The 15,977-nt window shown below is 43.6% G+C and overlaps 1 protein-coding gene across 1 annotated transcript in view; it reads left to right on the top strand.

Annotated features, from left to right (window-relative positions):
• Positions 1 to 15,977, top strand: part of LOC126266834 (C-type mannose receptor 2-like) — a 136,174-nt gene that overhangs the window by 91,608 nt on the left and 28,589 nt on the right. Inside the window, exon 4 of the mRNA XM_049971395.1 lies at positions 14,705 to 15,091. Within this exon, the coding sequence (XP_049827352.1) occupies positions 14,705 to 15,091 (387 nt within the window). The remainder of the gene's footprint in view (positions 1 to 14,704; positions 15,092 to 15,977) is intronic.

The following is a 15,977-nucleotide window of genomic DNA, read 5'->3' on the forward strand; positions in this document are numbered from 1 at the left end:
TAGCGTTCCCAGCCAAGTAACTCTCACAATGTGACGGCACTAGAAGACTCGAAATATATCCGGGATACTTCAAAGTACATACGTCATCACCACTCGTAAACGATACTGAGCAAACACCCAGTGCAGAAAAAAAGGAACCATTTTTACATGCAAAGTCCCAGACTCGTAGAAGTCACGATTCTATAAAATGCGTGCTTAGAGTGCCGCAGAGATCGAGGACCGTACGTAGAGAAGACTATCCTCCAAGTACTCAGTTACGGTTAACCTACCACCTTGTGGTTCAAATTGCAAACAACACACGCACACTGGCCGGCGGAAAACCGGGTTGCATGTACCTGATAACACTGCGATCAGCGCCACATCCGTGACGAGAGGCTGCTCGTATCTGTTATCCCTGGCGCTGTGGTGCGCAACGGGGGCCGACATCGACACCGCCAACCCGCGGGCGGCCCAAGCAGTAATGACCGCACCTCAGCCGTGCGACAGCTCTCTCGCCAGTAGCGAGGTCTACAACCTCAAAGTGCGGACACTGGGTGATGGGAAGTGCGCGGAGTGGGCCGTGCATGCTGACAAAGGGAAGGGAATTATCGACCTGTCTGTTTCGCTGGGAATAACGATTCACAGTTCTTTCCAGGGGCTCGCAAATCTTAGGACGGTCAACATGCGGCCGCTTGGAAGCGATATGCATGAAACAACGAGCTAAAATTATTTTTATTATGGTATGTGAGCTGCTGTCCACACAGCCTTATAAAGAAGAAAAGCTTTATTTAAAATCAAAACAGGCCAGCTGTCCAATTACAATGATATCGGGTTTTAAACGTTAAGACTTTACCGCGGACTCACCTGTTCCCAGCTCTCATATTTGTCGTAATAGCTCCGACAGCGTCCCGTCTACCAGACTGTCATCGATGACAAATCAAAAATCAGGTAACACCAGACTCAAGTTTATAGTCTGATACTTTTGGGAGGAGTGGTAGTGGAGTTTACCTGCCCATCGATATTTTCTGAACGTCGATTGCGCTAGGAAAGGAACATTCTGACACAAGTATGTAGTAACTTGTGTCATGTGTGCAATCGTGTTGAAAACCAGTAAAAAAATGTGTTCTGGCAGCATACGTCCTATTGAATTACGTTAGATGCATTAAAAGATATACTCTCACACACACAAAGAAAAATACAACCTGCGATGAAACCGTGTGTCTTATAAGGTTTCTGGCCACACTTTGTAGCAGTGAATCTTTGATTGCTTACGGAAACGCGGTCACACAGTTCGTTGTAAGTGGAAGATATTTCCAGGGAAACCAGTAACGCAATGCTCTTTTTTGATTGGTGAAGTCAGTATTCTGAACCGCCATCCACAGCGAAAGTAATGCAAAGAAAAATAGAACTCGTACAGATCGACACAATCCTGTCTCCAGCCCGGCTTTTGTGAGTGTCACGAGCACACTGTCGATGTGTGTCTTGGGGACAGCGACATCATGGTCGCTTAGTCCTCTTAGCAGCAATAACCCACGCATGAAAAACATAATGAATCTGTATATAACATTTGTTCAGAATTATACCTATGTAAGCACTAGAGTATCAGTAAAATAGGCTAATATGAAACTGATTCTTAAGACTATTATAGAACATAGCCATCAAACCAACATGGTAAGCAGCTCAGATTGTCGATCATATTTCGTATTTCGTCGTAACAAGACGTAAATACGAAACATGTTATGTATGTCATAAACAATTATTGATACGAAGACCAATAGCGGGTAACACCACATTGACTTTACACTGTGTAGTGGAACATTAAAACATCTGGAAAGACCCTTTCTACCAGCCATAGCTTGGGGAGCATAAGAAAGCTGGTTTCCTAGTTTTGGTTCTATAGCGAGTAACCAGGGTAGAGGAGATGATTTTAATCATCTGATGGAGTAACTCTGAATGCCACCATACCAAAACAGCGGCCACTATCGCTGTTTTTCTGTAATCGACTACCATGTTAAAACAATTGCATACAGCGAAATGTTTTATGAGCTGTTACAGGCATCGAATGTCTTTTTTTAAGTGTAGTATCGAGGTATTGCATCCTGTCATTACTAAAAGTCCACTAAAACCACAGCCCTCCATTACATGCCATGTATCATACTTATAAAGTCATCAGAAAGCCACCTCCTCCTAGGAAATTGCGCGAAGTTCAAATTCCATCAGGACAATACAGCACACCACAGCTACCTCCACGAACCTATGTCACCCGACCGCCACCTCTTCCTAGGAAATAACAGGGTCAGGACCCAGCGTGCACTGGGCTGCAGGGGAAAAGAATGATTTTACTTTATTTATTTCGGAACAATTTATTTAGGAATAGAGTATATTTATCACAGTGATACAGAACACACACTATGCGATGCTTTGGGTCACGCCACATAGCATACAGACCTGCAAACTCCTTCTGAGTAAACCCATGTATAATGCTCTCCACATGCGCCTGCTAATTGTAAACACCCAAAACAATGCACTGCACAGCCTACAGACCAGCAAACCACTCGTAAAATAATGAAATACATTTATGTCCGGAGACCCAAACAACCTGTAAATCATCAAAATAGTAATCCACGTAAAAGACACTGCAAACATGCTTGCTAATCGTGAACTTTCGAAATCATGCACCAGTCTTTATTTAAACAATAAGAGTCACTACCGCCATCCAGTTTGTTCACCAAGAGGTCCAAAGCCCAACTGATATAGTACACAGTATCACCACCAGAGGTTGGTGTCGTCTGTTCTGTGACGTAATCCGAGATGGCAGTCATGACACCAGCTGATGACGCAAGTACCGTTATCCAAGATGGCGGGAAACAGTGTGGTTGCTATGGGGTCTGGAAACCAACTAACCTAGAACACAGTACGGCCACCAGAGGGTGCTGTCATCCCTATTGTGATGTAATCGAAGAGTGTGGTCTGGAGAGGGGAAAAGGAAGGAGTGTGCTTATTTTGGAACAATTTATTCAGGGATAGAATATATTTATCACACTGATACAAAACACTTGCTTTGTGTCACCCCAGACAGCCCACAGACCTTTAAACTACTCCTAAATAACGCTCTGCAGACACCCATATAACTCCTAATTTACCGACATAATTTCAGTACAGACATGCAGACTCCTCCTAAATAATGAAGTACACTGATGTGTAGCCATGCTCAGTAATCGTAAACTGTCCAAATAACGCATAGTGCAGCCTACAGACCTGCTCGCAAAATAATGCAACAGACACACAAACAACGCACGCACAATGTGTCTGTTGCTATTAGTTTATCTTGTAGTGAAGTTGAAATTGACTGTTCCTGTGAATTACTGTAGGTAGAGGTTATAGTCAACAGGTGTACCAAAATAATAATTGGTTCCTTCTACCAGCCCCCCTGACTCAGATGATATAATAGCTGAATGGTTCAAAGGAAACTTCAATCTCATTACAAATTAATACCCCACTCATACAGCTATAATTGGTGGAGACTTCAATGTACTCTCGATTTGTTGGAGAAAATACATGTTCAATGCCGGTGGTAGACAGAAAACATCTTCCGAAATTGTACCAAATGCTTTCTCTGAGAATTACATTGAACAATTAGTTCATGAGCCCACAAGAATTAGCCGGCTGCGTGGCCGAACGATTCTAGGCACTTCAGTTCAGAACCGCGCGACTGCTCCGGTCGCATGTTAGAATCCTGCTTCGGGCATGGGTGTGTGTGATGGTTCAAATGGCTCTGAGCACTATGGGACTTAACATCTGTGGTCATCAGTCCCCTAGAACTTAGAACTACTTGAACCTAACTAACCTAAGGACATCACACACATCCATGCCCGAGGCAGGATTCGAACCTGCGACCGTAGCAGTTGCGCGGTTCCGGACTGCGCGCCTTAACCGCGAGACCACCGCGGCCGGCTGTTTGTGATGTCCTTAGGGTAGTTAGGTTTAAGTAGTTCTAAGTTCTAGGGGACTGATGACCTCAGATGTTAAGTCCTATAGTGCTAAGAGCCATCAGAGCCATTTGAACCATTTGAACCCACGCGAAATGAAATTTTTAGCGAAAACACACACGACCTATTAGCCACTAATAATCCTGATCTAATGAGAGCGTGATGACGGATACAGTTCTTAGTGAACACAAGGTCATGTTCATTGAAGCTAGGCTCAAAACCATATCAACCAAAACCACTAAAATGCACCAAAAATATATCTATTTAAAACAGCAGATAAAAATTCGCTTGATGCGTTCCTAAAAGTCTCCATTCCTTCCATTGAATTATGTAAATGTAGACCAGATATGGCCCAAATTGAAAGATACAGCATCGACAGAAATAGATTCATACTGCGTAAGATAATAAGAGACAGAACTGATCCACCATGGTACACAAAACACAACGAAAAAAGCATGCCAAATTCAGAAGAACCCAAAATCCCCAAGACTGGATAAGTTTCACAGAAGCTCGAATTTAGTGCGAACGTTAATGCGAGATTGTTTTAATAGTTTCCACAATGAAACACTGCCTCAAAGTATGGTATAAAACGCCAAGAGATTCTTATCGTATGTAAAGTAAACCAGTCACAAAAAAACAGTCAATACTGTCACTGTGCGATAGCGATGGAAATGTTAACGATGATGGTGCCATTAAAGCGAAGTTACTAAATGCAGTTTTCCGTAATTCCTTCACGAAAGAAGACGAAGTAAATGTTCCAGAATTCTAAACCAGAACAGCTGTTAGCATGAGTGACATAAAAGTAGATATCTTAGGTGTTGCGAAACAACTCAAATCACTTAAGAAAGGCAAGTTCCGTTCCAGATGGCATACCAATAAGGTTCCTTTCAGAGTATGCAGACGTAATATCGCCTTTCGTAACAATCACAAACAACTGCTCACTTGACGAAAGGTCTGTTCCTAAATATTGGAAAGTAGCACAGGTCGCACCAATATTCAAGAAAGGAAATAGGAGTAACCCATTGAATTACAGACCCATATCACTGACTTCAATTTGCAGGAGGATTTAGGAGCATATGCTGTACTCGAAAATTATGAATCACCATGAAGAAAATGACGTATTGATGCATAACCAACACGGATTCAGAAATTATCGGTCTTGTGCAACACACCTAGCTCTTTATTACCATGAAGTAATGAGTGTTGTCGACAAGGGATCTCAGATCGGTTCCATATTCCTAGATTTCCAGAACGTTTTTCATACTGTTCCACACAAGCGACTATTAATCAAATTGCGTGTATATGGAACATCGTCTCAGTTGTGTGAGTGAATTAATGATTTCCTCTAAGAAAGGACATAGTTTGTAGTGATGGACAGTAAATCATCGAGTAGAACAGAAGTGATACCTGGCGTTCCACAAAGTAGTGTCATAGGCCCTCTGCTGTTCATGATTTACATAAATGATCTAGGTGATAATCTGAGCAGCCCCTTTAGATTATTTGCAGATGACGCTTTCATTTACAGTCTAATAAAATCTTCAGACGATCAGTTACAATTACAAATGATCTAGAGGGAATTTCTGTATGGTGCGAAAAATGGCAGCTGGCATAAACAAAGAAAAGAACGAGGTCATCCACATGGGTACTAAAGGAAATCCGATAAATTTTGGGTATACGATAAACGCACAAATCTAAGGGCTGTCAGTTCGACTAAATACCTAGGAATTACAATTACGAGCAACATAAATTGGGAAGACCACATAGATAATATCGTGGGGAAGGTGAAACAAAGACTGTGCTTTGTTGGCAGAACACTTAGAAGATGCGACCAACCCACTAAAGAGACAGCCTACGTTACACTTGTCTGTCCTCTGCTGGATATTGCTACGTGGTGTGGGATCATTACCAGGTAGGATTGACAGGGGACGTCGAAAAACTGCAAAGAAGGTCAATTCGTTTCGTGTTATCGTGCAATAGGGGTGAGAGTGTCACTGATATGATATGCTGGTAGGGGTGGCAGCCACTGAATCAAAGGCGATTCTCTCTGTGGCTAGATCTAATTACGAAATTTCAATCACCAACTTTCTCTTCCAAATGGAAAAATATTTTGTTGATACTCACCTCACCTATGTAGGGAGAAATGTTCATCATAATGAAATAAGATAAATCAGAGCATGAACAGAAAAATGAAATATTCATTTTTCCTACACACAATTCGAGAGTGGAATGGTAGAGAAGTAGTATGAAAATGGTTCAATGAACGCTCTACCATGCACTTAAGTGTGAATTTTGAGTAACCATTTCGATGTAGGTGTAGACACCGCCTGCCACTCCCTATCCATTTGACTGCATAGGAGGCTACCACACATGCTCCCAGATCCCAGATGTCAGGAGGCAGATTAATTCGATAACGGTGTTGCAGGGCGGGTTGGCTACTGACAGTGTGATGAGGGTCTTTCACTCATTAATTTTACCCTAAGACAGCGAGAATTCTTTGTGACTCATATGCAGGGAGACAGATCGTAAATTAAACATTATGCTCGAGGTGTTAGTAATATGCAGAGTGCTGTCTGATGTACTTTGATGGTGTATGTGTTCGAGAATTAACAATGAATGGACGTACTGCTCAGTCATCTACCCACATTTGCAATGATACTAGCAAAGTGGAGAAGAGGTGATTTAACTATGATACTGAAATTGAGGAACATGCTGTCACATCACTGTTAAGTGTTGAAATTACCGTAAAATTGTTTTCGCTGTTAACTGTGATGTTTATTATTGGAGTACATAGATGGTGCCTTTTCCATCCCATACGTGCACTGGCACGCTGTTGGTTACCGCATAATGATTAACTGATATAGCTTGTTTGAGTTGGAATAAAGTTTTGGTCGGTGGATAGCACCTTCTGGGGTGAATAACACCGAAACACTCATCGCGTACATGACTGCAATATGATGAAACAGTAGAAACGGAATGTGGAGTCATCAGCTATTCCGTGACTATGACAACAGAGTTTAAATGTAGTTTTGAAATATACACAAACACCAAAAAACTCTTCCAGTTTTCTTATGTTGTAAGTCTATCTCATTTAAATTACCCAGTGTTTGTGGCGTATTATGGTAGCCACAGTAACAACATGATTTACATTGTACGATGTCTAGTTTTGCTGGGAGAGTCCGTGGATCAGAGCATGTTAATGTCAGTTTAGGATCTGACGCAGACCATAAGGTCGTGGCAGAAAAATAAATTGTATGCCGACGTAAAATGCGTGCTACTGCAGAAACAAATAATGCTTCAAACAACGAGACAGGGCAACAGGCAGCGCATCTTGCGATTTACAGTACAGTTCGTGGGATACGATCATCCTCCTACAGTACAGGTGATGAAACATTAAACTGGCCTCTGCAGTGGATCGAAAACTGCATATTTAATAGGATCGTCTCACACTAGCAGCAGCAGCAGCAGTTTGAGGTGTAAATTCAGTGAGAAGCGAGGTGTTCCATTAGGAATGCTAGGAACGATGCACACTGTGCTTTCTGGGGAGCATTGTGAAGTCTCGCTCTCTGCACTAGACCGCACTGCAGCTATGCCTCATCGCGTGACCAATAGTGCCTAGGTGACTTCTGTATCAGAAGAGGTTAGTGGAGCTTCTATAGTTCTTAATTGTTCTGTGTTGGGGGGTAGAGAATAAAGATGATAGCATGTTCGGCAGATAGATTCGAATGCACATGGATTTGCTTCGGAGTGTAGTATCTGCATATACACTCCTGGAAATGGAAAAAAGAACACAATGACACCGGTGTGTCAGACCCACCATACTTGCTCCGGACACTGCGAGAGGGCTGTACAAGCAATGATCACACGCACGGCACAGCGGACACACCAGGAAACGCGGTGTTGGCCGTCGAATGGCGCTAGCTGCGCAGCATTTGTGCACCGCCGCCGTCAGTGTCAGCCAGTTTGCCGTGGCATACGGAGCTCCATCGCAGTCTTTAACACTGGTAGCATGCCGCGACAACGTGGACGTGAACCGTATGTGCAGTTGACGGACTTCGAGCGAGGGCGTATAGTGGGCATGCGGGAGGCCGGGTGGACGTACCACCGAATTGCTCAACACGTGGGGCGTGACGTCTTCACAGTACATCGATGTTGTCGCCAGTGGTCGGCAGAAGGTGCACGTGCCCGTCGACCTGGGACCGGACCGCAGCGACACACGGATGCACGCCAAGACCGTAGGATCCTATGCAGTGCCGTAGGGGAACGCACCGCCACTTCCCAGCAAATTAGGGACACTGTTGCTCCTGGGGTATCGGCGAGGACCATTCGCAACCGTCTCCATGAAGCTGGGCTACGGTCCCGCACACCGTTAGGCCGTCTTCCGCTCACGGCCCAACATCGTGCAGCCCGCCTCCAGTGGTGTCGCGACAGGCGTGAATGGAGGGACGAATGGAGACGTGTCGTCTTCAGCTATGAGAGTCGCTTCTGCCTTGATGCCAATGATGGTCGTATGCGTGTTTGGCGCCGTGCAGGTGAGCGCCATAATCAGGACTGCATACGACTGAGGCACACAGGGCCAAAACCCGGCATCATGGTGTGGCGAGCTATCTCCTACACTGGCCGTACACCTCTGGTGATCGTCGAGGGGACACTGAATAGTGCACGGTACATCCAAACCGTTATCGAACCAATCGTTCTACCATTCCTAGACCGGCAAGGGAACTTGCTATTCCAACAGGACAATGCACGTCCGCATGTATCCCGTGCCACCCAACGTGCTCTAGAAGGTGTAAGTCAACTACCCTGGCCAGCAAGATCTCCGGATCTGTCCCCCATTGAGCATGTTTGGGACTGGAGGAAGCGTCGTCTCACGCGGTCTGCACGTCCAGCACGAACGCTGGTCCAACTGAGGCGCCAGGTGAAAATGGCATGCAAGCCGTTCCACAGGACTACATCCAGCATCTCTACGATCGTCTCCATGGGAGTATAGCAGCCTGCATTGCTGCGTAAGGTGGATATACACTGTACTAGAGCCGACATTGTGCATGCTCTGTTGCCTGTGTGTATGTGCCTGTGGTTCTGTCAGTGTGATCATGTGATGTATCTGACCCCACGAATGTGTCAATAAAGTTTCCCCTTCCTGGGACAATGAATTCACGGTGTTCTTATTTCAATTTCCAGGAGTGTATATTCTCTTCCATTTGCATAATATTATCCTCAAGAACATCGCCCTTGTATAGACCCTCTATATACTCCTTCCACCTTTCTGCTTCCCCTTCTTTGCTTAGAACTGGGTTTCCGTCTGAGCTATTGATACTCATGCAAGTGGTTCCCGTTTCTCCAAAGGTCTCTTTAATTTCCCTTTAGGCAGTATCTATCTTACCCCTAGTGAGATAAGCCCCTACATCCTTACATTTGTCATCTAGCCATCCTGGCTTAGCCACTTTCTGTCGATCTCATTTTTGAGACGTTTGTATTCCTTTTTGCCTGCTTCAATTACTGCATTTTTTTATTTTCCCTTTTCATCAACTGCACATACGGTTCACGTCCACGCTGTCGCGGCATGCTACCAGTGTTAAAGACTGCGATGGAGCTCCGTATGCCACGGCAAACTGGCTGACACTGACGGCGGCGGTGCACAAATGCTGCGCAGCTAGCGCCATTCGACGGCCAACACCGCGGTCCTGGTGTGTCCGCTGTGCCGTGCGTGTGATCATTGCTTGTACAGCCCTCTCGCAGTGTCCGGAGCAAGTATGGTGGATCTGACACACCGGTGTCAATGTGTTCTTTTTTCCATTTCCAGGAGTGTAGATAAAGATGAAATGGGAGATACGATACTGCGTGAAGAGTTTGACAGAGCACTGAAAGACCTAAGTCGAAAGAAGTCCCCGGGAGTAGACAACATTCCATTAGAACTACTGACAGCCTTGGGAGAGCCAGTCCTGACAAAACTCTACCATCTGGTGAGCAAGATGTATGAGATAGGCGAAATTCCATCAGACTTCAAGAAGAATGTAATAATTCCGATCCCTAAGAAAGCTGGGGTTGACATTTGTGAAAATTACCGAACAATCAGTTTAATAAGTCACAGCTGCAAAATACTGACACGAATTCTTTACAGACGAATGTAAAAACTGGTAGAAGCCGACCTCGGGGAAAATCACTTCGGATTCCGTACAGACGAATGTAAAAACTGGTAGAAGCCGACCTCGGGGAAAATCACTTCGGATTCCTTAGAAAAGTTGAGACACGTGAGGTAATACTGACCCTACGGCTTATCTTAGAATAAAGATTAAGGAAAGGCAAACCTACGTTTCTAGCATTTGTAGACTTAGAGAAAGCTTTTGACAATGTTGACTGGAATACTCTCTTTCAAATTCTGAAGGTGGCAGGGGTAAAACACAGGGAGCGAAAGGCTATTTACAATTTGTACAGAAAGCACATGGCAGTTACAAGAGTCGAGGGAAATGAAAGGGAAGCAGTGGTTGGGACGGGAGTGAGACACGGATGTAGCCTCTGCCCGATGCTATTCAATCTGTATATTGAGCAAGCAGTAAAGGAAACAAAAGAAAAATTCGGAGTAGGTATTAAAATCCATGGAGAAGAAATAAAAACTTTGAGGTTTACCGATGACATTGTAATTCTGTCAGAGACAGCAAAGGACTTGGAAGAGCAGTTGAACGGAATGGCCAGTGTCTTGAAAGGAAGATATAAGATAAACATCGACAAAAGCAAATCAAGGATAATGGAATGTAGTCAAATTAAGTCGGGTGATGCTGAGGGAATTTGATTAGGAAATGAGACACTTCAAGTAGTAAAGGAGTTTTGCTATTCGGGGAGCAAAATAACTGATGATGGTCAAAGTAGAGGGGATATAAAATGTAGACTGGAAATGGCAAGGAAAGTGTTTTTAAAGAAGAGGAAGTTGTTAACATCGAGTACAGATTTAAGTGTCAGAAAGTCGCTTCTGAAAGTATTTTATGGAGTGCAGCCATGTATGGAAGTGAAACGTGGACGATAAATAGTTTAGACAAGAAGAGAATAGAAGCTTTTGAAATGCGGTGCTACAGAAGAATGCTGAAGATTAGATGGGTAGATCACATAACTAATGAGGAGGTACTGAATAGAATTGGGGAGGAGTTTGTGGTACAACTTGACTAGAAGAAGGGACCGGTTGGTAGGACATGTTCTGAGGCATCAAGGGATCACCGATTTTCTATTGGAGGAAAGCGTGGAGGGTAAAAATCGTAGAGGGATACCAAGAAATGAATACACTAAGCAGTTTCAGAAAGATGTAGGCTGCAGTAGGTACTGGGAGATGAAGAAGCTTGCACAGGATAGAGTAGGATGGAGAGCTGCAGCAAACCAGTCTCAGAACTGAAGATCACAAGAACAACAACATTCCTGTATGAGACTAAATGGCTCAAACTCTATTTTCTGTCATCTTTACTTCCGTAGTATCTATCGTTTCACGTTTAGCAAAAAGTGTACTTGCAGTCTACAAATTTTTGGAAGTTGTGATGTCCGGGACCAACTAAGATGTGTTACTTCTGAGTTCCTGCATTACCTTGCATGCGCGCCGACGTATCGTCTGGATTTATGAAAAATAGTCATTTTTCAAATTGCTTGTATTAAATAATTTTTATACAGAAGATTTCCTTTGTTATCATACAAGGTGCTACATAAATAGGTAAATTTCAATATTTTAAGACGTTGTTTCTTCATATCCTAAACTTCATTAGATCTACAGGCCTTCACTATTTGCTCAACAAACGAATTAAACAGTATTCAGGCAACAATATGTAACTGCGTCTTCAAAGAGGTCTCATATGTTACGGTAATGGTGAGTTGTTGTCTGCATATACTCAATATAGATCACCCTGATTATAACAGTATTCTTGTGGGTCAAATATGAGTACATTACTCGCTTGTTATTTACAATATATTCTCATTTTCTACATATATTACATTCGTGTTCTCATCCTGCTGCACTGTTCTTCATTCTATTAAACATTAGCTGAAAACACATGATACCGTCCACAGACAGCAAGAACGAAGTTGTTGCATGTACTAGGGGGAAAATGAAAGAACTTTTTCCGTTTATGATTTATTTTTCAAGCCACATGCCAATGTATCTGTTACCTTACACTTAATGCTGAAAGAAAACCGCCGTAGACTTTATCGATTTCGTTTCATTAGTCTATTCGTCAACGAAATTGTTTCAGTGAACGTAACTGCTATTTTATTAGGATATGTACGCTGAAGAGCTGAAGAAAGTGGTAAACCTGCTTAATGTCTTAAAGGGTGCCGCGAGCACGCACAAGTGCCGCAACGTGATGTGGCATACACTCGACTAATGTCTGAAGTAGTGCTGGAGAGAATTGACTCCATGAATCATGGAGGGCTGTCCATAAATCCGTAAGAGTACGAGAGGGGAGATCTCTTCTGAACAGCAAGTTGCAAGGCATCCCAGAAATGTCCTTTAATGTTCATGTCTGGAGAATTTGGTGGACAGCGGAAGTGTTTAAACTCAGAAGAATGTTGCTGAAGCCACTCTGTAGCAACTCGGGACGTGTGGGGTGTCGCATCTTCCTGCTGGAATTGCCCAAGACCGTCGAAATGCACAATAGACATGAATGGATGCAGGTGACCAGACAGGATGATTGCTTACGTGTCACCGGTCAGAGTCGTATTTAGGCGTATCAGGGGTCCCATATCACTCCATCTGCACACGCCCCACACCATTACAGAACCTCCAACAGCTTCAACTGTCTCCTGCTAACATGCAGGGCCCATGGATTCGTGAGGTTGTCTCCATACCTGTACACGTCCAGCCGTTCGATATTATGTGAAACGAGACTCATCCAACAAGGCCACATGTCTCCAGTCGTCAACAGTTCAATGTTAGACTTGACGGGCCCAGCAGAGGCGTAAAGCTTTGTGTCGTCCAGTCATCAAGGGTACACGAGTGGGCCTTCGGCTGCGAAAGCCAATATCGATGTTTGGTTGAATCGTTCGCAAGCTGACTCTTGCTGACGGCCCAGCATTGAAATCTGATGCAGTTTGAGGAAGGATTGCATTTCTGTGACGTCGAACAATTGTCTCCAGTCGTCGTTGGTCCTGTTTTTGCAGGATCTTTTCCCGCCACAGTGGTGTCGGAGATTTGATGTTTTTCCGGATTCCAGATATTCACGATACATTCGTGAAATGGTCGTGCAGGAAAATCTCCACTTCATCACTAACTCGGAGTGGCTTGTCCCATCGGTCGTGCACCGACTATAACACTCGTTCAAACTCATTTAAAACTTGATAACCGGCCATTGCAGCAGCAGTAATTGAGCTATCAACTACGCCACACACTTGTAATATAGGCGTTGCCGACCGCAGCGCCGTATTCTGCCTCTTTACTTATCTATGTATTTGAATACGCTTGCCTATACTAGTCTATGGCGTTCGAGAGTATAATTACCTTTTCCACAACTTTGAAACATGCCAGGGAAGAATGTGACAAAGAGAATGGAGAGATGTGACTTTGAAAGCTCGTAGATGTTCTGGTCATTATAGACGAAAAAATGACCTTCCACGAAAGTAACAGCAGTGATTTTGACGTAACACGACACCTGCTTGCTGCATGCCTGAATGATAAGCTTCCTGCGCCAAACCCAGGTCTATTTCCTACTTTACCCTTCTCAAGTCTGATCAGACATTGTTCTGTGTATCTACTGAGCTAAATTTTGGAGGTGTGTTGAATTCTAAGCTTCCGTTTTCTACGTATGACCGCAAATCCTTATATATTCACCAACGGAATAATTTTGAGAACAAAGAATGTATATTTAGATGTCTCATAATCCGCAAATCTGCGTTGGGATCGTCACGGAACGTGAGTGGTACGGATGACTCACAATGTGCCACAGATATACTCCTTCGCCTTTCTTATTTAATTCGCGGATGATACACGACAAGCCTGAGAGTAAATATACTTTCCCGTAAGCAAGAATTTATGTCATTGGGACTTAAAAGTACTGCCTGTGATACATGGAGTAAAACGAAATGTTCCTTGATTTACATATCAAGTTGAGTTCTCGAAAATTAGAGTGTTATGCTCTTCGCTGTGCACAACACTTTGCTGTGGCAAATTCCGCTGAAGTTTCCTCAACACTCGTGTGACGACTGAACAGACCAGTTGTAAAGTTTCCCCTCCTCCTTTGAATTCCGTCTTTCACTTTCTTTCGTCCTGCTGTTGAGCGTCTAAGGCTGAGGAACCACTGTACCGCGCGACTCCGTGGCAGAGTATCCACTGATAATGTTTGACAGTGTTTTGTACCAGATGTCTGTGTTCCGTGTTAATTCTCACACATCTCGCCCATTATATTATAGCGGGAAAGGCGATAACAGAAGTGGTTGGCGAAAGACAGTGTTAACTGTCTGTTTGCTAACGACTAGTTTCATCACGTTGCGTGAGGTGTTTCCTAACGAGCCGTATGCTGTAACGCTAGAAAGCATTCTCCTGCTTAGAAATTATTTTATCTTTTTGTATTTCTGTTCTTATCTTTTAAGTTAAGCAAACATATAGCATGCAGAAGTTCAAAGTTCTTTTGCCGACCTCTTCCATTTTCGAGCATACGCACCACATACGCTTAAAACATTGTGCTGAATTAATTGCAAGTAACTTATTTTGATTGCTGACAGAGATGGAACTGTCTGAGTTGTTGTAATTAGAGTTAACTGTTTCTTTCAAGGACTCCCACTACCATCGCATGCCCCTTGGAAGCCTCAAATGCCAGACAACAATTTCGACGAGGACTGCATCGAAATGAAGGAGTCTGGTAAACTGAACGACATCAGTTGTTACACCCAATATGAGGATGTCGTATGTGAACGGCACATGAGGGAAATTCCCGCGGGCTACTTGTGGGTCTGGACTGCTCGGCGTTTCTGCAAGCTTTACACGGAACAGTTATCCCATGCGGCTGCAAGGAAGAGGTGTGAGGTGGATCAAGCAACGCTTCTGGCCCCCGAAACTTATGACCTAGTGGTTTTCATTGTCGAGAAAATAAAGCCAAAGAATTCCTTCTGGGTAGACTTCTCTGATGAAGAAGTCGAAGGACAGTTTGTCTCCAGCCAAGGTATGTAGACTCCGCAAAAGCACCGTTATGAATTCTACGATATCTACGACAAGTTTCATTTCGTTTTAACATAAAAGTATCTCGAGCATCCTATACCGCCACTACCATTGATTCCACACACTTTAAGGCTTCGCCAGAGACATGCTGCCTCTACTGAAATAATTCTCTCGCCTTTTCGGCACTGATGTGTCAGCACAGCATAGAATTCGACTTTCACACAACGACACAAGCTCAGCACAATAGGCTGTGGGGTGGCAGGGCCGGAACAAGTGGCACATCAGGCAGTCACACTGAACGTTTATTTGGCACATTTAAACAAGACAAATAACAAATAAAACCAACGCATTTTTAAAATTACCGTTTAGGTAAGAGCAAGTTACTTCAGAAATTAAACATTCATAAACCACGGAACTTATGGCCTATTGCACATTAAGTGAAATGAGTTAAAAATTATTTACTCAAAAACTATGATCAACCTGAAGAATAATTTACTAAATTTTAAGGAGGAAGTGTATTCTTTCGTAGTGACTGGTATTAACAAAGTAATTCATAGTAGAGGCAACAACAAATCAGATACGATGGCACACAACCACGTTACTTAAATGGCAGGCATTTCATGTGACTACGCAACCTCGTGGGATTCAGCAAATTACGCCCAGAAATGGACGCCCGCCCGCTCAGCTGTTTCCAATACAGGATCGGCATGGACCCCCAAACGGGAGCAGCAACTGTCACGAATAGGCACGAAAAATCCCAGAACTAGTGGGTATCTACAACAGACTGACATCAGCCTTAAGTATCTAGAAAGACAGTAATTCATAACAGCACATCATCTGTAGAATTAATTAACCAATTAATAAACATCAGCTAAGCAGTACAAATCTAT

Source organism: Schistocerca gregaria, chromosome 4 (assembly GCF_023897955.1).
Source record: "Schistocerca gregaria isolate iqSchGreg1 chromosome 4, iqSchGreg1.2, whole genome shotgun sequence".
NCBI lineage: Eukaryota > Metazoa > Arthropoda > Insecta > Orthoptera > Acrididae > Schistocerca > Schistocerca gregaria.